The sequence below is a fragment of the Camelina sativa genome, chromosome 17, assembly GCF_030686135.1.
Source record: "Camelina sativa cultivar CO46 ecotype springtype chromosome 17, ASM3068613v1".
NCBI lineage: Eukaryota > Viridiplantae > Streptophyta > Magnoliopsida > Brassicales > Brassicaceae > Camelina > Camelina sativa.
The window spans coordinates 5090731-5115866 of record NC_141896.1 but is presented as its reverse complement, the minus strand read 5'-3'; the positions used below and the strand labels follow the sequence as shown (position 1 = coordinate 5115866).

General features: G+C 34.9%; 5 protein-coding genes across 62 annotated transcripts; 2 read left to right on the top strand and 3 right to left on the bottom strand.

Moving 5' to 3' along the window:
* Window positions 1–3253: 3253 nt before the first annotated feature.
* Window positions 3254–6989, bottom strand: LOC104755488 (uncharacterized). Its single transcript, XM_010477883.3, has 12 exons — window positions 6090–6989; window positions 5862–5997; window positions 5332–5410; window positions 5022–5097; window positions 4844–4927; window positions 4645–4749; window positions 4473–4553; window positions 4332–4396; window positions 4185–4254; window positions 3939–4114; window positions 3715–3853; window positions 3254–3625 (listed from the first exon to the last, which is right to left on the bottom strand). Exons 1-12 carry the CDS (start codon window positions 6192–6194, stop codon window positions 3479–3481), a joined length of 1263 nt encoding a protein of 420 aa, XP_010476185.1. The 5' UTR covers window positions 6195–6989; the 3' UTR covers window positions 3254–3478.
* Window positions 6990–7342: 353 nt separating this feature from the next.
* LOC104759183 (putative pectinesterase 56) lies at window positions 7343–9397 on the top strand. Its single transcript, XM_010482139.2, has 3 exons — window positions 7343–7539; window positions 8221–8485; window positions 8609–9397. Exons 1-3 carry the CDS (start codon window positions 7369–7371, stop codon window positions 9301–9303), a joined length of 1131 nt encoding a protein of 376 aa, XP_010480441.1. The 5' UTR covers window positions 7343–7368; the 3' UTR covers window positions 9304–9397.
* A 3082-nt stretch (window positions 9398–12479) lies between these two features.
* Window positions 12480–17512, top strand: LOC104755485 (uncharacterized). Of its 50 annotated transcripts, none has more exons than XM_087494664.1 (19): window positions 12480–12637; window positions 12761–12828; window positions 13124–13197; window positions 13301–13371; window positions 13471–13537; window positions 13668–13748; window positions 13834–13912; window positions 14011–14059; window positions 14137–14424; window positions 14516–14584; window positions 14728–14784; window positions 14874–14927; window positions 15005–15085; window positions 15224–15344; window positions 15441–15547; window positions 16129–16161; window positions 16327–16398; window positions 16953–17054; window positions 17182–17512. In XM_087494664.1, exons 5-9 carry the CDS (start codon window positions 13478–13480, stop codon window positions 14150–14152), a joined length of 285 nt encoding a protein of 94 aa, XP_087350790.1. In that variant the 5' UTR covers window positions 12480–12637; window positions 12761–12828; window positions 13124–13197; window positions 13301–13371; window positions 13471–13477; the 3' UTR covers window positions 14153–14424; window positions 14516–14584; window positions 14728–14784; window positions 14874–14927; window positions 15005–15085; window positions 15224–15344; window positions 15441–15547; window positions 16129–16161; window positions 16327–16398; window positions 16953–17054; window positions 17182–17512. The 50 variants fall into 50 exon arrangements, with proteins under 50 accessions (XP_087350790.1, XP_087350789.1, XP_087350800.1 ...); XM_087494663.1 differs by having other exon boundaries at window positions 16107–16161; XM_087494642.1 differs by lacking the exon at window positions 16129–16161 and adding an exon at window positions 16508–16557 and having other exon boundaries at window positions 12491–12637; window positions 13834–13916.
* Window positions 17395–19916, bottom strand: LOC104755487 (uncharacterized). 6 transcript variants are annotated; one of them, XR_015586528.1, is made up of 3 exons: window positions 18650–19907; window positions 17890–18007; window positions 17395–17795 (listed from the first exon to the last, which is right to left on the bottom strand). XR_015586528.1 is itself a non-coding variant. In XM_087494627.1 (3 exons), exons 1-3 carry the CDS (start codon window positions 19851–19853, stop codon window positions 17749–17751), a joined length of 1380 nt encoding a protein of 459 aa, XP_087350753.1. In that variant the 5' UTR covers window positions 19854–19909; the 3' UTR covers window positions 17395–17748. The 6 variants fall into 6 exon arrangements, 5 of the variants coding, with proteins under 5 accessions (XP_087350753.1, XP_010476184.2, XP_087350751.1 ...); XM_087494627.1 differs by having other exon boundaries at window positions 17890–18018; window positions 18650–19909; XM_010477882.3 differs by having other exon boundaries at window positions 17395–18035; window positions 18373–19916.
* Window positions 19917–20462: 546 nt separating this feature from the next.
* On the bottom strand, window positions 20463–24437 carry LOC104755484 (putative disease resistance protein At4g10780). 4 transcript variants are annotated; one of them, XM_087494622.1, is made up of 4 exons: window positions 24249–24398; window positions 23623–23839; window positions 21262–23503; window positions 20463–21175 (listed from the first exon to the last, which is right to left on the bottom strand). In XM_087494622.1, exons 3-4 carry the CDS (start codon window positions 23473–23475, stop codon window positions 21155–21157), a joined length of 2235 nt encoding a protein of 744 aa, XP_087350748.1. In that variant the 5' UTR covers window positions 23476–23503; window positions 23623–23839; window positions 24249–24398; the 3' UTR covers window positions 20463–21154. The 4 variants fall into 4 exon arrangements, with proteins under 4 accessions (XP_087350748.1, XP_010476183.1, XP_010476182.1 ...); XM_010477881.3 differs by having other exon boundaries at window positions 21262–23839; window positions 24249–24437; XM_010477880.3 differs by having other exon boundaries at window positions 21262–23839; window positions 24200–24434.
* Between the last annotated feature and the right edge of the window lie 699 nt (window positions 24438–25136).

Below are 25136 nucleotides of genomic sequence, written 5' to 3'. Positions count from 1 at the left end.
CACATCAAAAACGTAATTTTGTAATTTTCCCGTCAAAAACGTAATTTTATAATTTTTTTTGCCAAAAACATACTTTATAATTTTTCCGCCAAAAACATGATTTTGTATTTTTCTGTCATTTCTCGTTAGAAATTTGATTTTGTATTTTTCCTGTCAAAAATGTGATTTTATAATTTTCCCTAAATAAAATCACCTGTAAATTCTATAAATTTTCTGCCAAAAACATGATCTCGTCAATTGTCCGCCATTTTTTTTTGCCAAAAATGTGATTTTGTAATTTTTCTGTCAAAAACATTATTTTGTAATTTTTTCGTCAACAACAAGATTCTGTAAGTTTTCCGCCATTTCATGTTAGAAAGGTGATTTTGTAATTTTTCTGTCAAAAACGTGATTTTGTAATTTTCCCACCAGAACATGATTTTGTAATTTACTCATTTTTATATCTCTGAGTTTAAAAAATGAGATGAGAAATAATTTCTAGAATTATTCTAAACCAATTTTAACCAAGTGTTTTAGGTAATATGGGCAGTCCAATATCTATTATGTCTAGCCCATTTTAAACCATTTAAATCCATCCTATTTATGGACTTGTCCATGACCGGTCCATAATGAAGTAGACATGGACGGACCATGGACAGTCCGCCCATTTTTACAGCTCTACCTATCATTATGCTGTTACTGATTCAACTGTACTACTTTTCACTTCAAGATTTGGAAAGTAGTTTAGAAATGTGAGACTGGAACAGAGAGTAATTTAATTACAGTAAATGCTTAAGTTGGTTTCTGAATATGTTTGTTCAAGTTTAGTCATTGTCTATGATTGGTGTAATTAACCAATTTTTTTGCTCCCCGGCTCCCCCGTTGGATACTCCCCTAAAATTAAACCACTTTGATTAATTTATATCGTAATCATGGTAAATTTGATAATTACATTAATGCAAGCCAGTCCGAGTAAGGAGTAACGCATACGTCACATACACGCTCTGCAACATATTGGGTTATAGGAAAAAGGGCAGGAGAGGATTTGCTGTGTCATTTTTATAATACTATAACCTTTGCTGTGTCATTCAAACTATTAACGAGAAAAGAAAAGATATTCAACTTCATTTGGACCCAGATATATAGTTTTATTGTTATCTAATAACCCGAATACAAATGTTGTAGTATGACATATGTTTATTTCAGGAACCGAAGTGGTAATAAACAGGTGTCAAAAAGGGGTTATTTACCAGACAAGAAATTAGGGGTTCATATCGGTTAGGTTTTTGGTGCCTATAATCACTAATTCACTACCTCAATTCTTGTTACAAATTCCAGATAGCTTTTTAGTACACTTAAATTTTTTAAATTATTCAAACGAATGATTCGCGACATTCCATTGTGTATCCGATGCGTTTTAATTAGTATATCTTGCAAAATGTTAAACTATGTCGAACAAGTAATCTTTATAACATTTACGTATACAATACATAAACTTTGAGTAATACAAAAGTTAGGTGACCCATCCTGAAAATGATAGCGCGAGTCAATAGTATACGAACATTTTTCTGTTTTTGACGTCCGTGTAATAGTCATATTACTTTTTCAACGTTGAGTAATACTAGTACTTAATCTAGAAAGACTCGTGAAACACGAGAACATGACCGGCCACTTACATAATAAAGTAAAACCCTTTGCCTAAATCATCAAAAAAGTTAAAAATAACTAAGTAATTCTTATGTATTTCGAGTTGATGATATTAAGAACTAGCTAGACTCCAAAGGTCTCAGATCTCAGATCTATAAAAACATGGGCTAATGAAATTTGTTTTTTGTTTTTCTGGATTAATCAACAATAATTATTAGGTTCACTGGGAAAACTAGTAATGCAATCAAACTATACATCTAACCACTTGTTAGTTCGGCCAAGCACATGAATCATTTGTTTAAATATATAATACATCATCTCAATCACAATCGTCTTGTCAGAATTAGTGTCCAATAATGATGAAAAGAAATGTACCAACGCCGATTTATACAAAATAATTAACAATTACTATTATACACGTGAAACCTCTTGAGCCACATAGCAATTGCATGTGGAAGCGAAGGATTGGCCAATCAAGTAAAAATGTGAAATTAATTATGGTCTCTTAATTCTTATGGCATCCACTAACCAAGTGAGATCATAAAAGAGTCTACAGTTTGTCATAATTGTGCCATCTATAACGGTAAATACACAAACACGGTTCAAAAGTCATGTGAAACAATTTTTCTTTTCCTGTTTTTTTTTCACAAACAAATCACTTTAAGGTTGTCTTTCTGTTTAATAGAATTTACAGCGATTTACGTTAACTCGACGAACTGGAAAAGACAAGATCTTGTATATGATTGTAGGATGTGGGAAAACTAGATCCACATGCAGAAGAAGACCGATAGGGTTTTTTGGCAGAGACCACGTGCTCTGTCTCCCTATAGAAATAGTAGAATCTTTGATTTGTTGCTAAAACAATAAATCTAGAAAGAAAGAAAAATAGTCCGAGGAAATTTGAGAACCTTATAATTTTCGTATTCCAAAAAGTAATAATAGCGTTATCCTTTCTTTTGATAAATCAAAAGGATAAACTCTATTGCACTAAGATTATTCGAATCAGTAATGAAGTTTACATTGAAATGAAGCCTATATTATTGGAATTATTGATTGATACGAACCCACAACAATTTACAATCACACACGTCGTCAAAACAAAACACAATCAGACAGGGAAAAAATAATGATTGAACTAAATTCTACTAATATTTTGTAAAATTTAGAAGATAAATATATATTACACTGGATAATGAAAATCGTACGTTTCTGCTTGTGTGGAAATTACTAAATCATAAGTATTATCTGATATTAAAGAGAAGTGACCACTGACCAGTGACCAGTGACCAGTGATCAGATAATGCATCTGACTGAGATGGATAAGTTTTATGTTCAGGCTCCTTCGTTTTCTTCATGTTCCGTTTATCCTTTATCATTTGGTTCACATAACTTCCCACTTATTTTTTGGATTTATTAGTTTAGTAAGTAAACAGGACTTGGATGCCATCATGCCAATGTCCATTTTTTTTTTTGATTAAGAAATTTTTTTTTGTACTTTCAGTTCATAGTCAAAATTTTAGTTTGGTTTTGAACTTTTATAGAACCAGTTGGTTTTACGAAATTAATCGGTTCATATAATTCGGTCGGCACTATTATGCTTTGAGAGATCAGAGAACCTACCAAGTCATTTTACAGAAGAAAACAAACCCCAAAGTTTCAGATAAAGATTAGTTTTAGTCTCGTCTTGTAGCCGAAGTCTTAGACAAGAGACCATGATGAACTACAAGGCACACGAAAAAGAAGAAAGGGGAAAGAAGATTAGGAGGGTAGTGTTCAAGTAACATGGGCTTTTAGTTGTCTTACAGTCTTATTATTGATGTAGATCCTTGGTGATGAAGGGAAAAGCTCTGTTTTAGACATTAGGAGGTGGCCAAATCTTCCCAAAGAGCTCTTCAACGCGTTTAGCTTGGTTCGCATAACCTTCGACACCAGCTGATAAAAGCTCCACTGATGCAGGACCCATAGCTGAAGCCATGCTTAGCTGGTCCCATTTGACCAGCTACACCAGAATCAAACAAACAGAGTGAAACACTGGTTAAGTGAAAGCACAAGCAAAAAGTGTGTTGGATGTATAGGTTCAAAACTAACCTCTTTGTTGGTGAAGTTGTAATGCGTTGCTGTTTCAGGAGTAAGTTTCCGAACAAATGAGTATTTTTCATCGTCGGGAATGGCGGGTGAGTCTTTGAGAGATTGCAGTACCTTTAATGGTGCAATCACATAATCGACCCTGAGACCAGTGAGAACAGTGAGAGTTAGAATGGGTTCAAGAGCTGTTGATGGTCAAAACTGCGATTTGGAAGTTTAAGTTTTACCCGAGAAGACTGAACAAGTCTTGTTTGTTCCGGACAGCAGCAGCCATCAGCTTGGACTTGTAACCATACTTGTGAATGTAGTTATATGATCTTCTCACCAAGGCCAAACCAGGATCTTCTCCGGACTTAATAGCAGTTTCAATCTCGGTATCTCCCGAATGATTACGCGCCCAGTCCTAAAGAAATTAAGATATTAACTTTGCCATATCACTGAAATTACTAAGCATACGTTGAGAAAATGGTTACCCTGAGGCGACCAACGAAAATCTGAATGACAGAAGCACCGGCTTGAGCAGCTGCTGCAGCTTGAGCAAAGCTGATTATAAAGAACAAAAAATAAGATGGATAGACAAATATTAAAATTAGAGAGTCAAAAGGAATGTTTTATGGTACCTGTAAACGAAGGTTATATGCGTTTGGATTCCCTCAGATTCCAACAATCTTGCAGCTTCAATACCCTATCAGAGCGATAAGCACAATACTAAGAGAGCGGTAAAAGTGAAAGCTTTGTTATTTGCTGAACAATAATCTTACTTGCCAAGTTGCAGGGATTTTGAATAGGAGCCGGTCGTGTGGTACATCTATTTCATTGTATAGTCTCAGCAGATCATGAACCTACACACATCATCACATCACATGTCAGTGATTTGAAGATACGGGAAACATATACCCAAATTATATTATATATGGTCTAGTAATTAACTACCTTGCGGATAATGCCGTTTGTGTCATAAGCAAGACGTGCATCCACTTCAGTTGAAACTCGACCTGGAACGAGTTTGACAAGATCACCACTTACGTTGACCATAGCCTGCAATTTTCTCATCAGTAATAAGGCAAACAAACTCTTTAAGCAGCAAAGATCTAGAAGAGAGGGAAAACAGATAAGGAATAAGAAGATCAACCTTGTTGGAAATGCAAGAGAGTCGAGATTCAGTGGTTTCAAGCCCTGCACAAGAAGAATCCGCCAAAGCCATGTCCACAGCATTCTAAAATGATGTAAAAATGTCAAAACAATATAAGCCCAAAACAAGAAATGCCATATACTATCATATAAAATATCAAATCTCCTATAATGCTCACGCGGAAAACTGTATCAGGTAGACCACAGATGCCCAGAAGAAGAGAAGAGCTAACTGTAGCTGCAGTCGGTGGGAACCTGAGCAGATCAGTAAAATACAACAAAGGTATTAATCCAGCAAAAACCAAAAAAGTTATACTAAAGGTTAGAAGTTAGAATTGTGAGGGAGCTTTTACATCTTAACATCTTAGGCTAATATATTTCTTGTATCCTAGATGAAGACATAAACTCTGTAGAATCTCAAGCTATATGACTCAGATTTTACCGTATACCAGTGTAACTAAAGTCTCATGAAGTAGAGATATATCATACCTCTCAAAGTCATCAAAAACGACTGTATCAGGAACAATCTCGCTAAAAGCTGAAACAGCATCTAGCTCATTGTTCTCACCTAGAAAAACAAAGGTTCAAGAAACAATATCAATGATGGTCCAAAGCATTCCAGCAAAGTAGAAAGTTCAGAACTTCAAGAAAATTAGACACCAAAGACACAATTTTTGTTGCTTATACTTCACATGCAACAGTTCAAATTCAACCACAAAGCAACAATGTTCAGCTAAGAACTAATAAAGCAACCAGAAGCACTGTATCATCAATTTTAGACCAAAATGGGACTCAAATCCCCTCCAAGTAAGAAAGGTCCCTGCTTTCAAACTAAAGATAGCAACTTTGTAAAGCATAGTATCCTAACAAGTGATTCCAGGCATTGCAGAAACAAACCCACATAAAAATTAAAGCTTGAATCCTAGTTAATCTTTCAAAAATCCATACTTTTTAATTTGTTTTCCAAGAAATCAAATCATATTGATGATGAACAAAACAGGATCGATAAAAACAGATACCAGCTCCGAGAGACGAAGACGATGGAGTGGGGGAAGAACTAGCGGAAGCACGAATCGATCGCCGGGGACTGAAGTGAACAGCTGGAAGAGGAGGAGTAACGGAGAATCCGGCAGCGAGCATCTTCCATCGTCCCTTCTGCGAAGTTCAAAGATCGCACCCATTCCCATTACATACATAAGATTTAAAAAAACGTAAAGCAGAAGATATAGAGAGAAGAGAGTGAGTACTTGGATCGAAGCAGAGAGAGTTGCACAAGACGGAGTTTGCAAAGAGAGTGGCATTTTTTTTTGTTCTTCTTCACAGTTTGATTTGATCGATCTCGATGAACACATCCAGCCGTTGATATCATCCGATTAACATGGGTCCCGCCATCTCTAATTTATCCAAAAAAAAAAATGTCACAAAGATTACTGTTAAATTATTAAGTCTATTGAAAACTTTAATTAAGGACTGTAATAGTTGTTAATGAAACACCACTTTCGATTCGACCGGACTGAACCAGAACAGATAATTTCCGGTTATTTGTCAATTATTAATTCCAACCGGACGGTGATGGCTAAACCGGTTCCGGACCCTGAAATAGCAAAACTCGTTCGATACGACGACTCTGTCCCGTTACTTAAACTTGAATATCACTTTGGTCATATAGCGTCACAACCAAACTACTACTCTATTGAAAATCACTTGCGTTCTTAGTTCTAGGCTACTAGCTAGACTCCTAGTGTGATGATAGGTAAACAAATGCAGATTTACTTTCATATGCACATCAGCACATGCATGTATAGCTCTATTAAATTATCTTGAAGTTTTAAGAATTTTATTATTTTCTACCATCTACATTGAAGAATTAAAACCATAAGACACCTTATGAAAGGATTTTTTTTTTCTTTTTTTTCTTTGTGGATAATTAAACCTAACACAATTTAATTTGCAAGAATCATTGCTTCACCTCTGCGCTTTAAATTAATGTTTTAAAGGAGAGCTTAAATTAATTTTTCTTCTAATATATACTTTTTTCTTGTTTCATAAATTATATAATGATCAAAAAGTATAAGAATTTGATTGGAATTGAAACCAATGATATATCAAGAAAGTGTTTGGCCAGCAAAACCAATAAAATTAAATTTATGTATATCATGTGTATAAGTCATATTGTTTATAGTTTGTTTTACCAAAAAAAAAGTTTATAGTTTGTAAATTATGGTCAATAATATTTTTTTTTTTCTTTTTTTTTGGAGCAAAGGTCAATAATCTTTTCTAAATATGACAAATTCAATTCTAAACTACAAGATTTATAACATCTGAAAGTCTAATCTTATTTAAACAATTTAAATATATCTATAAATGAATAATTATTAATTTTACATTGTAAATTAATATCTAATAATTAATAATTATAAATTAATATTACCATAATTTAATAAAAAGTCATGATCCAAACATTATAAATTTATAGAGGTTTTACTGTACTTTTACTTGGAGGGAGAGAAAACAACACTCTTCGTAATGGCGGTTGGTTACACAAGTCTTTCAGCTTTTTACCTTCTTCTTGTATCTTTCTCAACTCTCCTAACAATTTCATTCACTGTGAGAGACGAACTCCAAACGGCTTCGGATGGCTTTCCCTTGTGGCTTACTAATGATGATGACAAGAAGATTATAGGGGGCAATACCAAGGTAGTTATTTCAAAAGCCCAATTAGATTTGTGTTATATGATTTGATAATGGAACGCAAAATAAAATATTTTGTTTATAAACCAGAACGATATATACAAACATAAAATTATTTTGGTCTTTTAAAAATATTTGTTCTTACTTAAAAGGTTGGTTTCTTTTCGGTAAACACTAGCTACTTGTGATAGCGAAAATGTTTTTTTTTTTTTTTTTTTTTTGGAATTGAAGTACTGAAATACCTTTGGAGTTTACTTACCCAATTTATTTGTCAAATAAGTATATATCTTCTCAAATTAGATAAATCACAAAAACTCAAAGATGAAGTCGCATAATTGGTGTACATAATCATTGGGTTGATGTAGAGATCATATGGGTCAGAAAATATCGTCATAATTGGTACCCATAAAGTATTTATCATCGTTACGCTTATATGCATTTAAACAATTATTGTTAATCGATATTTACAAATTTCTGGTAATTATATTACCAGATAATTATTACATAAACTGTTAATTAATTAAACTATGTTTTCTAGTAAAAGAAAAGGTTATAAAAATTGTTACAATGGATAAAATATTTTCCAATTTTAGAATAAAATAATCATGACAAGCTAAGCAAAACTTTTACTATTGCCAAATATTTATTAAGTTTCTTATTATGTTTTTCTTAATAATATATTTGTAGTTCCTCAAGATGAAAGCCGACATAGTAGTTGCCAAAGACGGGACCGGAAACTATACAACGCTAAATGAAGCGATATCTGTTGTACCTGAGAACAACAAGAAAAGATTTATCGTCTATGTGAAAAAAGGCGTTTACAAGGAAACAATTGTAATTGAAAAAAGGAAGACGAATTTAATGCTCATAGGCGACGGTAGAGACATAACAATTCTTACTGGCAATTTAAACGCCAAGGATGGATACTCTGTCGAAGAATCTGCCACGTTTGGTAAAATATTTGTTTCCTGGACTAGTGGAATATTATTGTTTGTTATTCAAAAATAGAGATAATATTATTGTTCTTGTTCTATATATATCATGGTGACATGAAAATTATTGATATAATTTACAGCCACTAACGCCAACGGATTTATGGCGCTAGACATTTGGTTCCAAAACACGGCTGGGCCAGCTAAGGGACAGGCGGTTGCTCTTCGAGTGTCTGCCGATGTTTCGGTCATATACCGTTGTCGAATAGATGGCTACCAAGATACACTTTTTGCTGACATGTATCGCCAGTTCTATCGTAATTGTTATATCACAGGAACAATTGATTTTATCTTTGGAGATGCTGCAGCAGTGTTTCAAAAATGTGAGATTGTGGCGCGAAAGCCTATGCACGGACAGAGCAACGTACTGATGTCTCAGGGACGCATTGACCCGGCCAAAAACTCTGGCTTCTCGCTTCAAAGGTGTGCGATAACAGCAAGTTTGGATCTTGCTCCGGTCAAAGGAACAATAAAATCATTCTTAGGACGTCCGTGGAAAAAATTCTCCAGAGTGGTAATAATGCAGTCTTTCATAGACGATTTTATTGATTTGGCAGGGTGGACTCCTATGGACAATGATGTCGGACGTTTATCGACGTTATTCTTTGGTGAGTATGAGAACAAGGGTCCTGGAGCAAATACTAGAAGAAGGGTTAAATGGCACGGATACAAAATTATTACTGATCCGAAGGAGGCATCGAAATTCACAGTGGCAAGTCTTATTAACGGTCACTTGTGGCTTAATTCGACAGGAGTACCTTACAAAGAAGGACTCTAATTAAAGACTTGTGTTTATGTTATGTTAGTAAATAAATGTAAACCATTTGCGTTATAAAAATTGGTAAAAATATAGATTTTGTATTTTATGTTATTCACCAACCAAAATATGAAAGTTTTTACTTAAAAAAATCTGTAGTGTACTTTTAAAAGCTACTTAACATAGCAAGGAAAATATTCAATGTCTTTTTCTTTAACAACAACATCATATTGATTGTGGAGAGATTTAGTCGTCATACATATTATCTAGAAAAATGGACAAATATCCATTACAATTATTACATAGTATTTAGTCCTTAATCCCGCTTTTGGTATAACATCGACACACTTAATATTACTCTATGTTTCTAGTTAATTCATGTTTTAGAATTTTTACATATATTAAAGAATTTTCTGAAACAACAACAACTTTATCTTTTGGTCAAAGTTTTTTTTTTTTTTTTTTTTGGGCAACCTCTTTTGGTCAAAGTCTATAACATTGAAAACTCATTCTTACTATGGTACATAATCTATTAGCATTTAAATTTGAGAATATCTTTCAGTCTATATAAATCTCGTCTAACTTCTCTAACATCGGAAATAGAAAAAATGGTTACATCCGTCAACAAACAAAAAATATTGGTTCTTATTGTGGTATTATTTCTTGTTGTCTCATCAAATGCAAGATTTAGTCTTATGATTACAGAAGGAGAGATAAACTCCATTTGCACCAAAAGAAAAGAACTTTCTTCACTCTGTTTTGAGGTTCTAAAACCAACTTCTGAAATTGCATCATTAGATCTTTTTGGTCTCACCAAATTTTTGATCAATTATCAGACTCAAAATATATCAGATACGCTAAAGCAGTTGAAATTGTTTGCAGATAACACAACTGATTTTCGTTCTCATAATATGTATCTAAGTTGCATTGAAAATTATGACAGTGCTCTTTACGATAATCAGCTCTCCCTTGAATATTTGGCAGCCAAAGACTATGATGCTTTAAACCAAAGAATTGGTGGTGTGACAACAAGAATGTATGAGTGTAGTGATAATTTGTTAACAATCAAGCCAATACCGCAATCTATTATCATGATGTGTAATGTCATTGGAAATTTGTCAAGCATTATGTTAGTAATTCTTGAATTTTTCATAAGAAAAAATTAAATACAATGTAATATGAAATGATAGTAAAGTAATGATAATATTGTCTTGCCTAGCGTCTGCCTTTTTTAAATTATGAACATACATAACAAACGCAAAAGAGTCATATAATATACAATTAGGACCGTGCTAGAGCACGGGTTGAATTTTTTATTATTTATATTATAATTTTAGAATAAAATATTATTTATATGATTGTTTTTTTAAAAAATTTTGGATAAAAGATTATACAATAAAATCATATGCTAAATATGATGGCTTGAAAAAACACATATTTTGTAAGTTTTATATTGTTAATTTTGTAATTTTATGTATGAGAAATAGTTATGTTTATTGTTTGTTTTTATTTTAATTTTTTGAACATGTTTGGTGAAAGTGTTTTAATATGATTCGCGCTTAGGTAAGATTTTATTTTTAACTGCACAATAAGATCATAGAAATCACGATTAAGTGTGATAAATTACCAAAATTTTATTTATTTTTATGTCTAACAATATATATTTTTATAATAATACATGTAATACTAAATATTTTATTTTGGAAATTGTATAAATCATTAGAATATTCTATTCAAGAGGATTTTTTAGGATATTCTTAAATGTATTCATATAACCCACAGATTGACCAATTAATCTATAACATTTTTTGTAACCAACCTATATTTAATTTATAACTTATTTTGTAACCAACTTATAAAAATTATATAGTCTACAAAAAAAAGTTGTGTACTACTTATTAATTAACAAAGACTAATTTAAAAAAAAAAAAAAGGAAAAAGGTAATAACATAGACCAATAAGAAAAGGAAAACAGAAAAAAAAAATCCTCTCTTCTCTCTCTCTTCTCTCACGAGGCGTCCAGCGAACAAACATAACCACTTTTTCTTCTTGTTTTTTCCAGACCGCCGGCGTTTGCCGGTGGTTCCTGTTCAGTTTTTTCATTATTTTTCTTCTTATTTACTGATAACTAGTATGGGATTACATCAGATTTGTCGATTAAATTTCTTCTTCAGGATGGCAGCGATGTTTGTGATCGTTTTCCCAACTGAGACAAACAGGGTCCAATTTTTTTCAAAATCGTTGCCAGATCCGAAATCAGAAGCACCTTTCCCAGAGATGGTTACATCGATTGATTTGATTATAGGTCTATGTGCTCTACGATGGCTAATTGCAGTTTGTTTTCTCTTTCTCATGGTGATGGTTGTGTTGGTGACTGTACCAGCGAATTGGGTTGATCAGATTCAGAGTCAATCAAGACTGAGTTTGTTTCCAACGACATCAACAATTAATCAAACGCAATCAACTTCGATTAGAGTCCTTTACTTTGGTGATCTGAAACGAAATCGTTTCTGGCTTATTTCTCCGATAGTGGAGCCGATTATTGCTTGGCGAGTAAATGTGAATTCTTTTACTGGATTTATTCAAGTGAAGCCCGTGATCTCCGTGAAGAGTTTGTCAACTCTCCATGATGACCAATATTTTCAATATTCTTGTGAAGAAGGAATAAAGCATAAGATTCAAAGACTATATTGGTGTTTTGGTCGGCTAATATGGGATCCCGGAAAGGCAAGTCTACATAGGAACAACATTAAGGTGATGTGTGAAACTAATCGGCAGCAAAGTGTATGGCATCCCAGAAAACATGATCAAGATCCACTTCAAGCAACATATCAGTGTTTATGTTTAATCAAAGTGATGCAAAAAGCATCTGGGAGTTTCATCTATAAGGTGTTAGCCCTTAACGAGTATATGAAGAGGGGACTTTACAGATTTCATCTGTTGCCTGTAAGACTTTCGTTTGTAAAGCAGGGTTACTTCCACTTCTTCATCGAAATTGTATTCAATTTCCTTTATTTGCTTCAATGGTTGTATTTGGATGGATGTATAATGTATCATGTAACAATTTTATGATATAATAAAATTAATTTGCCGTTAAAAAAAAAAAAAAAAAAGGAAAACAGAAAATAATAATAAAAGAATAAATACGAAAGAAAAATCTAACTGGTCAAAAAGAAAAAAAGGAAATATCTGACATCAAATCCTGACCGTCATAAACCTTATCTATAAATACTGTATAGTGCTTCCACTCTTTCTTCTCCCCTTCTTAGGTGGTGTGATAATCTTCTAAACCGCGACGGGTCTATGATCTTGTTTTCAACCGATCATCGCTACTACTTGTGAAATCTTCTCTAGGGTTTGATCTCTTTCAATTGAATCTCTAGTTGTTGTAGTTCTCGCTCTGTTATCCTTCTGCTTCACGAGTCTCTGATTCCCTTTTTTTTTTTTTTTTTTTTAATTTGTTTCGTTCGTATTGCAGGTCTTTTGGAAGCGGATCTATGAGAATATGATGAACCGCTCGTTCCTAATTGTGAAATATTCTCTAGGGTTTGGCCTCTCTGAATTCCTACGGTTTGGTTTATTAAATCTTATTTTTAGTTTTGCTGTTGTAGATTGTTCTGGTGGATAATGCTATGATCGATCTATATATTTGCTCAGGCACTTCGTTCTCGCTTCTTAATTTTCAACTTTGGGTTTTCTAAATTGCATCGTATTTACGGCTTTGATTGATACTTGTCAAGCGGGTCTTATTCTTTGGATTTTTTTTCCCTTTTTCCCATCTTTAATTCTTAATATTTATGATATAAACTAAAAGATATCTTCTATATGTTTAATGATGCAGCTCGTCTTTGAGAGTAGTGTGGGATTACTCTGTTAAAATCTTAGGATTCTGATATCTTGTGTTACATCTTCTAGGTATGATTTGTTCTCCTGTGTATTTGTTTCCTTCTTTATGTTATTTGCTCTTATACTTTTCATGTGTTTAACTAGTTTGTGTAATGTCTTTTGTTTTCTCAAGTCTCTTACGTGATATGCTTAATTTTGAGCTCCTCTGTTGCACTAGGCTGGACGTACATGTGATTTATTCAGGTATTTAATCAATCATTGGATTTTCACTCGATCATTGGTTGCTTTTTTTTTGATATAAATATGTTTGTGCTACTTACCTGGTATCTCTTGTTATTTCAGGTTTTGGATGTGTGCTTTTTTATTGATCAGTTATGGCTTTGATGGACATGCTTCACTTCTTCTCTATGTAACGTCTTCATTGGTTTTGTTCATCCTCTATTTGCTTCTGATGAATTTTCACTTTGGTTTGATGTTTTTTTTTTAACTTCTAATTACATGTTACTTACTGTCGTTTTTGTTTTGTTTTGGTGGTTTAGATTTGTGGAGGAGGATCCTACAATTGGTCGGTGATGGCTTTGATTGATCAGTGTCACTCTAATTCATGTTATTTATCTAAGGTTTGGTTTCTATATTGCATCGGTTGCTTTATTTATTTATTTATGAATATGTTCATGTGATTTACTTGTTGTTATGTTATTTCAGGTTTGGATGATGTTTTTCTCGATGAGAGTGATGGCTTTGATGGAAATGCTTCTTCAGACGTTCCTTTCTTCTTCGTCTTGTAGGTGTTCTGGAAGCAATTATGATCGTATCATTGCATATTTTTCTCCAATGTTATGAATTCATTTATGTGGTTTACTTGTCATTCTGTTATTTCAGGTTTTTCGATGATGTTTTTATCGATGAGAGTGATGTGTCTCATTCAACTGTTTGTTCTTCCTCTTAACACTTCTTTCACTCTCTGTTTTTTTTGTTCCTTAAGTTCCTTTCTTCTTCGCCTTGCAGGTGTTTTGGAAGCTAAGTATGATATGATCGGATCATTGCATATTATTCTCCAGGCTACGTCTTTAGGCTTTCAACGCATCTCTATTTGCTTCTTAATTTTAACTCTGGTTCGGTGGTTTTTTTATTTACATGTTACTTGTCGGTTTTTGTTTTATTGGTTTAGATCTGTGGAGGAGGATCCTTCGATTGATCGGTGCTGGCTTTGACTGATCGTTGTCACTCGAATTCATTTTATATGATCCATCGGTGATTGTGGAGGAGTATACTAAGAAGATCTATCGGTCATAGGTTTGATTGATCCTTGTCACTTATTTTCTCTGTTTGGATTTTTTTTGTTTGTTTGTATAATTGATATCTTTCCTTCTCTCTTTTGATGCAGATCGTGGAGGCAATGGGATTGCTCTGTTGAATCTTTCTCCTCTTTTGGTTTCTTTTGATTTCTCAAGAGGTTAGTTTCTCTTTTGGCTTGATGTGTTTAATTCGTGTTTCGGGTTACTTAGCATCTATACACCTTTCTGCTATTGGTTGATTTATTTAATTTTGGCTATTTTTGGTTCTGTCCTCTGTGTGTCTTTTATTGGTTGTTTCCAGATTTTTTGCATCAATCACTCCTCTCTGTTTCTCTGCCTATACATATTCATATGAAAGGTGGTCTTAAGTTTCCTTCCAAACGAGTTTAATCATATACTTTTTCCTTTGTATGTAGTTTTTGTATTGAATGTTAGTATGTCTTTTAGATATGCTAAGTCTGAGCTCTCTGATGTAGAAGGTTGTAGCTGTGGTTTACTCAGGTTGTTTTTTCCTCTTTTCCGTGGGTATCTTTTAACAATCTGTTTCTTTCCATTGACTTTGTTATTGGATGTTTCAGGATACTAGTAATGTATATTGATCTCCCTAGTGATGTTGGCATTATCTTTTTACTTGAGGTTCTAAAAGAGAAAAATGTCAGGTTACTAACTGGTTCTTCCCCTTTATTTTATCTGTTGGTCTTATCTCTCCTGCTACATTTATGTTTAGTGTTTGATCTCATATGCTTGTGACGATTTCTTTTCTTTTTCAATGTGAAATGCTCATCCTTTTTTTATAGGTACTTTGAGCTTGAACGATGATGCCTTTGATCTTGTGGTTCCCTGTTACCTCTCTGGCGGTGTCTTATGTCCTTGTGGTTTATTCAAGTTTTCTTCCTTTTTCCCTTGGGTATCTTTTAGGTAACAATCGGTTTGTTTCCATAGACTTTGTTTTTATTCAGGTTCAGGTTCTTGTGGGCCGTCCTCAACATCATTTGGACTTATTGGATGTTTCAGGTTCTTTGTAGTTGATGATCTTCTTAGTGATAGCCTGATAGGGCTTTTATGCCTAAGACCCTATCATTTGTTATTGATAGTCGAGGTTCTAAAAGAGAGAAGATAAGGTAACTAACTGGTCACTTTCCCTATATGGTTTTTCATGTTACATCTATTTATAATGTTTGATCATACTCTCATATGCTTGTGATTGTGCTTTTTCTTATGTGAAGTGCTTCCTTCTTTGTTATTTCTATGTTACCTTGGTGGTTTTTCTTTTGTGAAGTGCTCCCTTCTTTGTTATTTCTATTTTATTTCTTATGTTTTTGATCCTACTCTCATATGCTTGTGATTGGTGGTTTTTTCTCTTTTCCTTGGAGATATGATCAGTTTTGCTTCCCCTTTTCTCTTTTTGTCTTTCTGATTTCATGATCTGCATTTTTCTATGGTTTAAATGCTAATCACTTCTGTTTGGGATTGTGTTTTCTATTTCTACGTGAATTCATTTTCTGCGTATAGGAATTTGGTTGATGCAAGTAACGTTCTGTTTGAATTCTTTATTCTATGGTTAATTCAGGTGTCCTGAGCTTCTTTTTCCTGGTGTTTGTTTCTTGGTTTTTTTTTTTGCTGTGTGGTTGTTAGTTGTTAGGCCTCTTTCTAGTTGTGAATTACTTCTGATTGTTATAGTTTACTGGGTATGCAAGAGAAGTAAGCTTTGGGTTGCATAAAGGGATCATAATTGGTATGTTTCCTTTTTGTTATTATTTCTCCTCTGTATGTCTTATTGTATTTTCCAGGATTTCTTCATTAATCTTACTCATAGTCAGATGAAAGATAATCATAACTTCCTTTTAAATGGGTTTTTGTACTTATTTTCTGTCTTTTTAATGATGGATGTGTCTACCAGAGTAGTTTTTGCATTGAACATCTTCGAGTCTGAGCTTCACTTAAGCAGAAAGCTAGACATGTTTTTAATCAGGTATTTGTTCATCTTTTGTTCTTGGATCTTCTGCATTATGTTGATTTATCCTTCCTGTATTTTGAAGTGTGTTTAGTCTCATGAGCTTTTAACTATGAGTCTATGACAGTGGGGAGTTTCACATGATTGGAACTTTTCATTGGAAGTTTCCCGTCAACAGTAATTTTCCTCATCTACCTAGTGCTATTCGCATTTCCGCTTATGCCTGATTTTTTTGTTTAGTCTTTTAACATAGATATTTCAGGTTGCTACTTGGTCTCTTCCTTGTGTATCCATTTTGGTGTGCTACATATATTCCTAGCTACTTTTTTTTTTTTTTTTTTTTATGTTTAATCCCAATTATATATTGTGGTGGTAGCTTTTCTATTTATGAATTACTTCCCTTCATTATAGGTATGTTGAGGATGTGAAGGAGCCATACTCCCATTTTGATTTTTAGGGCACTGAAAATTGAAATTTTGATTGCAGTATTTTTTTTATGCCTTAAGGCTGGTTATTGGTGTTGTAGACATTTGATAATGAAGTCCACACTTGATTATGTTGTTGGATTACAGGGGAGGCTAAATTTTATGGATAGACTTCTAGCGAATATTTTCAGGTAGTCAGTGAAAATTGAAAACATCACCTTCCTTACATCTGGTGAAGAGGCTGATTAAGTAAGTTGTTGTTGGATTTGTTACCTCCAGATCATAGTTTATTTCTTCCTTGGACTTATTGGCTTGCAGGTCAAAGCTTTTAGTCTAAAACGTTAAAGTAACCTCCATTATGGTTACTTTGATTCAGATTCTACAACAGAAGTGTCAAGATCATTTATGGGACCTTAGGTGTGGGTCGCTTTGACTTGCCTCTACATTGCGCAAATGCCGTTTTCTCAACTTCTCATTGTTCGGAACATAGAGGAGCCTCTTTTTGATTTGTCATCTCGTGACCATGAAGCCTACGCTGGTGTTCTCATGGGAAGCACTGTGACTGGACTGGAGTAGAGACTGAAAATGATTGAAGTTTGTAACAAATATTCAATTGATAAGACCAAATACATCAATTATTAAACGAGAATGGTTAGCTTATATCTCTCGTTGATTCAAGAAAGCATATCCAAAAAACTTTTATCCAATCTACCATCTGATAACATATCCATAACCATCTTTATAGTCGAAGCATCAGAAGCAAACCCACCCCTTTTCATTTCTTCGATGAGTTCAGCTGATGTGGTTATGTCACTACCTCTGAGATGTGCTCGTATAAGAGTGTTGTATGTACAGTCGTTTGGCGCAGGCCCATCCTCTTTCATTTTTCTAAACAATTTATTTGCTTGAGAGAGTGACCCTTTCTTACATAATCCTGAAATCATTATGGTGTATGCCCTAACATCAAGCTGCATTCCTTTGAGAGGGAGCCTACAGAATAAATCCCAAGCATCATCCACTTTACTAGCATTGCACATCCCGTGAATAATGATATTATAGATATTAATATCAAGCTTCATCTCACTCTTCTGTATTTTTTCAAAAATATCCAATGCTTTTTCTGTTTCCCCATTGTCACACAACCCATCCAGCAAAATAGAATAAGTCACAATATCAGGATGAACACCACGAGAATCCATCTCCTGAAAGAGTTCTTTAGCAACATTAAGGCTATGAATGGCAATAAGTTTTTCATTGGTTTTTAATTTTTAGATTTTGGTTTTTGGATTTTTGTTTTTAAATTTTTGGTTTTTGGTTTTTGCTGTATATTTAAAAATTAATAAATTAAAAAGTCAAAAATAAAAATTTACGCTGGAAAAAAAGGTTTTCCACAAAATCTCAAATTTATGGTTTTTTAGTTTTTCTTTGAAATTTAGAAAAACCACTTAAAAACTAGTTTTCCTAATCTTTAGGGAATCCAATTTTTGAAAATCTTGAATGGTAAAGAAATAGATTTTCAAAAAATCAAATACCAAAATCAACTTAAAAACTAGTTACCATTCAAGGCCTAAGTTTTCCCGATTGACAAAACCCTTGGATAAGACTGGTATAAGAGACTGTATCTGCAACCACTCCTCTCAAAGACATTTTGCGGAAAAGTTCCAAACCATCATCGACCCGCTTAGCCTTACAATAACCATTTATGAGACTACTGTAAGTCACGATATTAGGATCACACCCTTTGCTAACCATCAGATCCAGCATCTGGTTTGCCTCGTCTAGGCGGTTCTCCTTGCAAAACCCATCTATCAAAGAAGTATATGTAATAGTATCAGGAGATATACCTCGTTGGACCATCTCATTGTGCAGTGCTTCGGCCTCTAGAAATTTTCCCTCTTTCACAAAATTATCAATCAATGCGTTGAATGTGATGACGTCTGGGGTGATTCTCCTTGTGATCATATCCCTAAGCAACTTGGCACTATCATCCCATCTACCAGCATTACAGAAGCCTCTAATGAGAGTGTTGTAGGTAATAATATCTGATTTGATCCCTTTCATTTCCATTTCATTGAATAGGTTGAATGCATCGTCCAGGCTCCCGTCTTTGCAAAGGCCATCAATGAGGATATTGTATTTGGCTGCATCGAGCTTGATCTTTCTTTCTTCCATCTTTTTTAGCAACTCCATGGCCAAGGCAGTTTTGCCGGACTTGCACATTACATTTAAAACCGGTCCATATGTAACTTCACTGGGCTGACAACCATTTTCAACCATCTGATCTATCAAAACCACAGCTTCAGACACTTTACCATTGAGACAAAGTCCATTGACCAAAGTGTTGATTGTAATGACATTGGGTGTATGTCCCATTTCTACCATTCGATCTATCAAAACCACAGCTTCAGACACTTTACCATTGAGACAAAGTCCATTGACCACAGTGTTGATTGTAATGACATTGGGTGTATGTCCCAATTCTACCATTCGATCAACTAACTCAACCGCTTCGGAAACTCTGCCCTCGAGACATAAGCCATTGAGTAAAGTGTTAAAAGTGATGGTGTTAGGCTCATACCCAAGTTTCAGGATCTTCCCCAAAACAGAAAAAGCAAAATCGAGTTTTCGGCGTCGGCAGAAGCAATTGATTATAATACTCAAAGAGTAGATGCTATGTGCAATCCCATTCAATTCCATTTGCTTGCAGAGAGCTAAAACAAGATCGTACTGTTTTGTCCTGGCAACAGCACCAAACAATCTACTGAAATCAACAGGACTAGGACGAGGACGAGAGTGAATCATGTCTTGGAAGAGATTAACAGCATCATCTGACTTAATATCTACAAGCCCACTTCTCAATCTCTCTCTGTAAGACAGATTCCTATCGCTGAAACCAGAAAAGTCTCGTTCGCAGCAAGAAAACAGCTCATTCGGGCAATGGAGGAGTAAAGCATTTCTCAGAGTACCTGTCTCCGGGAGGCGAGGCTGAACAAATTTCGAAGCTTTTGTAGAACTCCATCTCTGTATCATCATCATCAACTTCATCATCTTCAAACTCACTGTGTGTTCAATTTGAAAACCCTACAGAGAGCCATGGGACACGGGCTTAGAGACAAAAACCCAAAACTTGTCGATTAAACCGGTTCAATCAAACCCATACCGGGATTGGTTTAGCTAAAGTTTGCGGTCACGCAAATGAAATTGGTCTACTACTACTAATAATGTTTTGATTTTCTTGTATCTTTGTAAAATAATGTTTTCATTTTCTTGTATCTTTTGTAAAATAACGTTTTGCATGATAATATTTGAGTTTTGTATAATTAATGGACTAGAGTTTTAAATTCACCACTAATAGTATAGCTATTTTTTGTTCGGTGATAGTGTAGTTTGACTAATTATACACGTAGAGAAAGGCTGTTCTTTTGAATTTGATTTTCTTGTATGTATGTGTTGCAAATGTTACCGGAGTCCACTCAGATTTATGGCATACTGTAAAATTCAATTTGGTTTCCCATGTTGTTACTGTGGTAGTACAAATTATTTTTTGTTTCAGATGCTTCAAGATGCTTCAAGACTGGCCTACTTCAGACACTAAAAAAAAGAAAATACAAGAGAGGAACAAATTTTTGAGTTTAACTAAAAATCCTTCAGAACATCTAAAAATAATCATCTGCTTACGTTAACAAAACCAAACCAACAATCTAATTTGTTTCTTTGTTTTTAACATAATATTTCAAAGATTACTACAGAACCAAAAACAGAGGGAGAAAAAGAAATCATGAGTTGTATCTGTTTTTTTGCACACAAAAAAAAAATAAAATAAAGAGAGTTGTATCTCTGTTCTACGAGCTGTAGCTCTTTCATTATTAGGCTCATATCAAGTGTTGTTTTTGAATCTCCTAGTCTCACTGTCCTCAAACTTGACAAATGTGATACACTGATATCCCTGAAAATGCTCTCAAGTCTCCTCGTCCTTGCCAGTTTCAGTTGTCATACCAACTTGTAGTTTTTCTGAAGGAACAGAGTTCAATGACATACTTTTTCATAGCTCTCAAGTTCTTGAGTTTAGGTAGTTCATATAATCCAACGCCCGGCATGCACAATACATCCCTCTTTATGTTTTCCAAAATCAGATGATATCCACAGAGCCATCTCATGAACCACATCATGCATACCCACAAAATCTTTATCCTTAGCTCCCTCCAACAACAAAGATCAACGCAAGAATACTGAGCATATCATTACCTTTGGTTGAATGCTTTTTCTCTACCTTCATCTTGTTTTATGATTAAATCTTCGACAAATTGAGAGAAATACAGGAAACGTGACTTCACATCCTTCACGACTTACTAATAGCAGTAACCTACGACCTAAAGCAGCCACAAAGAAGAAAAGGTTTCAGTTTGATATTTGGAAAACGAGAGAGTGACATAGCAAAGAAGGAAAGGAGGTATACCATTTTGCGTGTCGGCAAGAAACGAAGTCTTGTGGCTTCATCCTCCCACTCAATCCCTTCAATCCAATCTGTAGCTTCACATTTTATGACAAACCCTTCAACTTCAGCTACGCTTTTAGAATCAAGCGGAAGCTTCCCCAGTTTGGGACATAGTTCTATGTACATTTCCCTCAGACATGGAAACAGCAGGGGAGTCCAGTAGATGCTCTCCACCACTGGTAAGTCAAGCATCACTAGAGTTTCTAGTTTTCCAAACGGAACAATACCTTGTAGCTGCTGCTGCTTATCAGTTTTCTCTTTGCTCACTACTTCTTCTAGTCTCCCTAAACTCTTCACTTCTAAATGTAAAAGGTTTGGAGCGAACAACAACCAAGTTAAATCTTTTAGACCAGAACACCTTTCTATAGACACAGATGAGAGGTTTGGGAAGTATGGACTACTAGGGCTACGGAGATTAGTCGGAAAAGTCAATAAATCAATAGATTCGTCCCAAATGTCTTTGATAACTACCTTTTGAATACATCTCCACAACATGCCAGAGAAAAACAGTGTCTCCAAAACAGATCTTGACTTGATCTCAATGGTTAGAACTTCTAAGCGTTTCAAGAGAAGCAACTCCTTCAACCTTCCGTCAAACAAGAGTTTATTGCAATAACGTAACGTTAATGTTCTTAAGCGCGACAAATTTGATATCCCATCGATGCTCCGAAGACTTGTTGTACCCTCTAGATACAGATGCATTAGTTTCTTTAATTTTTGGAGACAAGCAGGTAGTCGCACAATCAATGTTCTTGATAAATCAAGATACTTCAAGGAGACCAACTCTGATATCTCGTCCGGCAATCCATCAAGACGCAAGTTCTTAGACAGATCCAAAACAACTAGCTTTGGCATACACATAAAGAATTTACCTGCAATACTTGTCAATGGTATGTTTTCTTGGAGGAACAAAGTTGTAAGTTTGGGACACTTGGGACTACCAGATATCTCTTCAATCTTATTATTCATCAGTGACATCCTTTCCACAGCCCTCCAATTCTCGACTTCTGGTACCTTGCATAACCCAACACCTGCTCTCACGATACACTTTTCTCTATTTTCCCCAAGATCAGATGATATCCATAGAGCCATCTCACGAACTACATCATGCATTTTCACCTTTGATTTATTCCTTCCTTCCTCCAACAACAAACATGCACGGACAAGGGTACCAATTATCTCATAACCTTGGTTTAATGTTCTCTCTCTACCTTCTTTTTCACTTATGAATCCTTCACATATCCAGTAGTCTATCAACTTCTCTTTCCTCATCAAGTAATCTTCAGGAAAAAGAGAGCAATACAGAAAGCATGACTTAATCTGGTCACCCTTCAAACTGTCATAGCTATACTTTAGAATAGGTAGGATTTGGTCATCCATGCCAGAAAAATCTGCAGCATACGAATTCAGAACCTGAACCGCATGATACCATTCTTGTATAGTCCTCTTGCATGACATGGTCTCGCCAATGACATTGAGCGCCAGTGGTAGGCCACAACATTTTTCGGCAACTTTTCTTGCTTGTTCAGTTATGTCTGGATGGCTTTTAAGGGTGAGTTGTCCAACCTTTTTCTTGAACAAATCCCACGCGTCATGCTTTGCTAGACACTCAACTTCCATTGGATCATCAACCCCCATGTGGCCACATACTTCCCTAGAACGAGTGGTGAATACTACTTTGCATCCATTTTCTCTTGTAGGAAATGGGACTCCGATTTCTGTTAAATCCACTTTTCTCCAAATGTCATCCAATAACAAAACAAATTTCTTATTCTTCATATGAGTGTGTATATCAGTGACCTTCTGTCTTTTCTCTTTTTGGTTCCAACACCCTCCACTAAGGCCTAACTTCTCAGCAATCTCATCTTGAATCTTCTCAACCCGTAGATCGCTGGACACTACAATCCAAATGACAATATCAACCCTAACACTTACGCCACAAAACTTATTGTTGATCTGTGCGAGAAGAGTTGTTTTCCCTACTCCTCCCATCCCGTAGAGACCCATGACACCAGTCTCATCATCCATGAGACGGTTCCATGCCCTTTCTAGCATTGTTTCTCGACCAAAAATCATTGGTTGCAGAGGTCTTTCCTCCACCACATCTGCCATTACTGAATCAGCCACAACTTCAAAGACTCCATCAGATTTGATACTCTCAACCTCTTTCAACATCAGAAATACCCTTCTCCCGTACTGAAAGCTAGATGTTAAGTTTTTTGAACAAACACCAAAAAGACACAACCTTTGAAGTTCAACGGTTTTAGAACTACTTAAATCATCAAAATGGTTCTCGATGGTCTGAACACTCGTAAGCCATACCTGGACTTCGTTAAGTCTTTGTAGACCTTTGCCCTCCTCCCTCAGCACCCTTCTTAACACATCTTCTCGCCTTGCCTTTAGTACTTCCATGGATTTCTCAAGAGCCACCAAATTCTTCTCGAGGTTACGAATGTAATTACCTCTGCCACAAAAGCAGCTACCGGCACGGTTCAACACTTGATCGCAAGATAGTTGGAAAGACACACAACCCCCCATCCTGCAATTTCACAAAGACAGAGCCAAGGAAGCTTAATTCACAATTAACATCTGTGATGTTAGGAGATCACATGTAGCCAAAAAGAAGACTTGGACTTTTGTTAGTCATATTCGTGAATGAATGATTTCGTCCAAGTCAAAAGTCGTCTCTATCTCTCAGGTCCACTCAAAAAAAAAAAACTTAAGGGGGACCAAACTTTTTATTCACCACTTGATTGGAGATAAGACAAGCTAGAGTAACAGAAACTAACTAACCATTGCAGCTCATGAAGAGAGAAACACACAGATAAGTAAAATTCAATTAAAACCCATAAAAGAGATCAGGAAAATAAAGTAGAGAGTAGAGAGACAGAGATCAAACTTTGAAGCAGCAACTCAAGTAATCTCTGTAAAGCAAAGAGCATACATACTACGCAATAAGAGGGAGACAGAAATTGAAGTGAGAGGGAGAGATAGAGAAATCAGCGAGAAGAGACTGCATCACCCAAAAAAAAGAAATATCAAATGAAATTACAAAAAGTTTCAATTTTTTTTCGAGCCCTTTTGCTCTGTACTACTACGATTCAGAGAGTATCATCAAATTCAAAAAATCTATCTTCTTATCTTCCGTACGGTTAAGAAAATATTGACTAAACCAAACCGAAGTTTAGGGTATGGGCCTGGATCGGGTTTTGAAAATTGGAAAACTTGGAATAAAAATATGTTAGGCCGGCCCAAATTACTTAAACATATATATAGGCATTGTAGCCTTTAGGGTTTAGGAGGCACAAGACGTACAAGACAAGAATCATGGGGAAGCAACGCCCGCGCGGTCGAGGAGGGTGTTTCACAAAACGTTACCCGATGCTACTTAGCTATAAAAAAACTTATAGTCCTAATTATGCAAGAAGAAGAATACGTGCGTCTCAGAAGGAATCGGATCACTCTGAGGTTACTATAGCTACCGCCGACCCTCTTCAGTAGGTGTCCATTTCTTATTATCTCTCTAATGTTTAGTCAGAATGTTTTTTTTAATTTAAGTGATATATTGCAATTTCAAATGATACAGAGGAGTGTAATACGATAAATTAATGGGAGATTCTCAAAAATAGCACTAAAATAAGTTTTTGTTCCAAACTTAGCACAACATCTTTAAAATTCCAAAAATAGCACTAATTAATCTTCTAAAATTAAATCCTAAATTCAAAATACTAAACTTTACCCCTCAAAATTATACCCTAAATGTGAAATTGAGAACCCAAACATAAAAAAAAACAAATTCTAAAAATTAATTTTAAATAGTTTATAATATGTTAAAT

Bases quoted from the DNA above. Each gene is read 5' to 3' on its own strand.
- LOC104755488 (XM_010477883.3), bottom strand. From the start codon at position 6,194: ATGTGTTCATCGAGATCGATCAAATCAAACTGTGAAGAAGAACAAAAA. The intron at 4,928-5,021 runs GTGAGCATTATA...ACATCATTTTAG, and splicing joins TACCTGATACAGTTTTCCGC to AATGCTGTGGACATGGCTTT. The intron at 3,626-3,714 runs GTTAGTTTTGAA...ATTCTGGTGTAG, and splicing joins ACAACTTCACCAACAAAGAG to CTGGTCAAATGGGACCAGCT.
- LOC104759183 (XM_010482139.2), top strand. From the start codon at position 7,369: ATGGCGGTTGGTTACACAAGTCTTTCAGCTTTTTACCTTCTTCTTGTA. The intron at 7,540-8,220 runs GTAGTTATTTCA...ATATATTTGTAG, and splicing joins TTATAGGGGGCAATACCAAG to TTCCTCAAGATGAAAGCCGA. The intron at 8,486-8,608 runs GTAAAATATTTG...TATAATTTACAG, and splicing joins CGAAGAATCTGCCACGTTTG to CCACTAACGCCAACGGATTT.
- LOC104755485 (XM_087494631.1), top strand. From the start codon at position 13,478: ATGTGTGCTTTTTTATTGATCAGTTATGGCTTTGATGGACATGCTTCA. The intron at 13,749-13,833 runs GTTTGGTTTCTA...ATGTTATTTCAG, and splicing joins ATTCATGTTATTTATCTAAG to GTTTGGATGATGTTTTTCTC. The intron at 14,060-14,136 runs GTTTGTTCTTCC...TTCGCCTTGCAG, and splicing joins GTGATGTGTCTCATTCAACT to GTGTTTTGGAAGCTAAGTAT.
- LOC104755487 (XM_010477882.3), bottom strand. From the start codon at position 19,853: ATGATGAAGTTGATGATGATGATACAGAGATGGAGTTCTACAAAAGCT. The intron at 18,036-18,372 runs GCCTTGAATGGT...TGCCATTCATAG, and splicing joins TGTCAATCGGGAAAACTTAG to CCTTAATGTTGCTAAAGAAC.
- LOC104755484 (XM_010477881.3), bottom strand. From the start codon at position 23,838: ATGGGGGGTTGTGTGTCTTTCCAACTATCTTGCGATCAAGTGTTGAAC. The intron at 21,176-21,261 runs GTATACCTCCTT...TGGCTGCTTTAG, and splicing joins TCTTGCCGACACGCAAAATG to GTCGTAGGTTACTGCTATTA.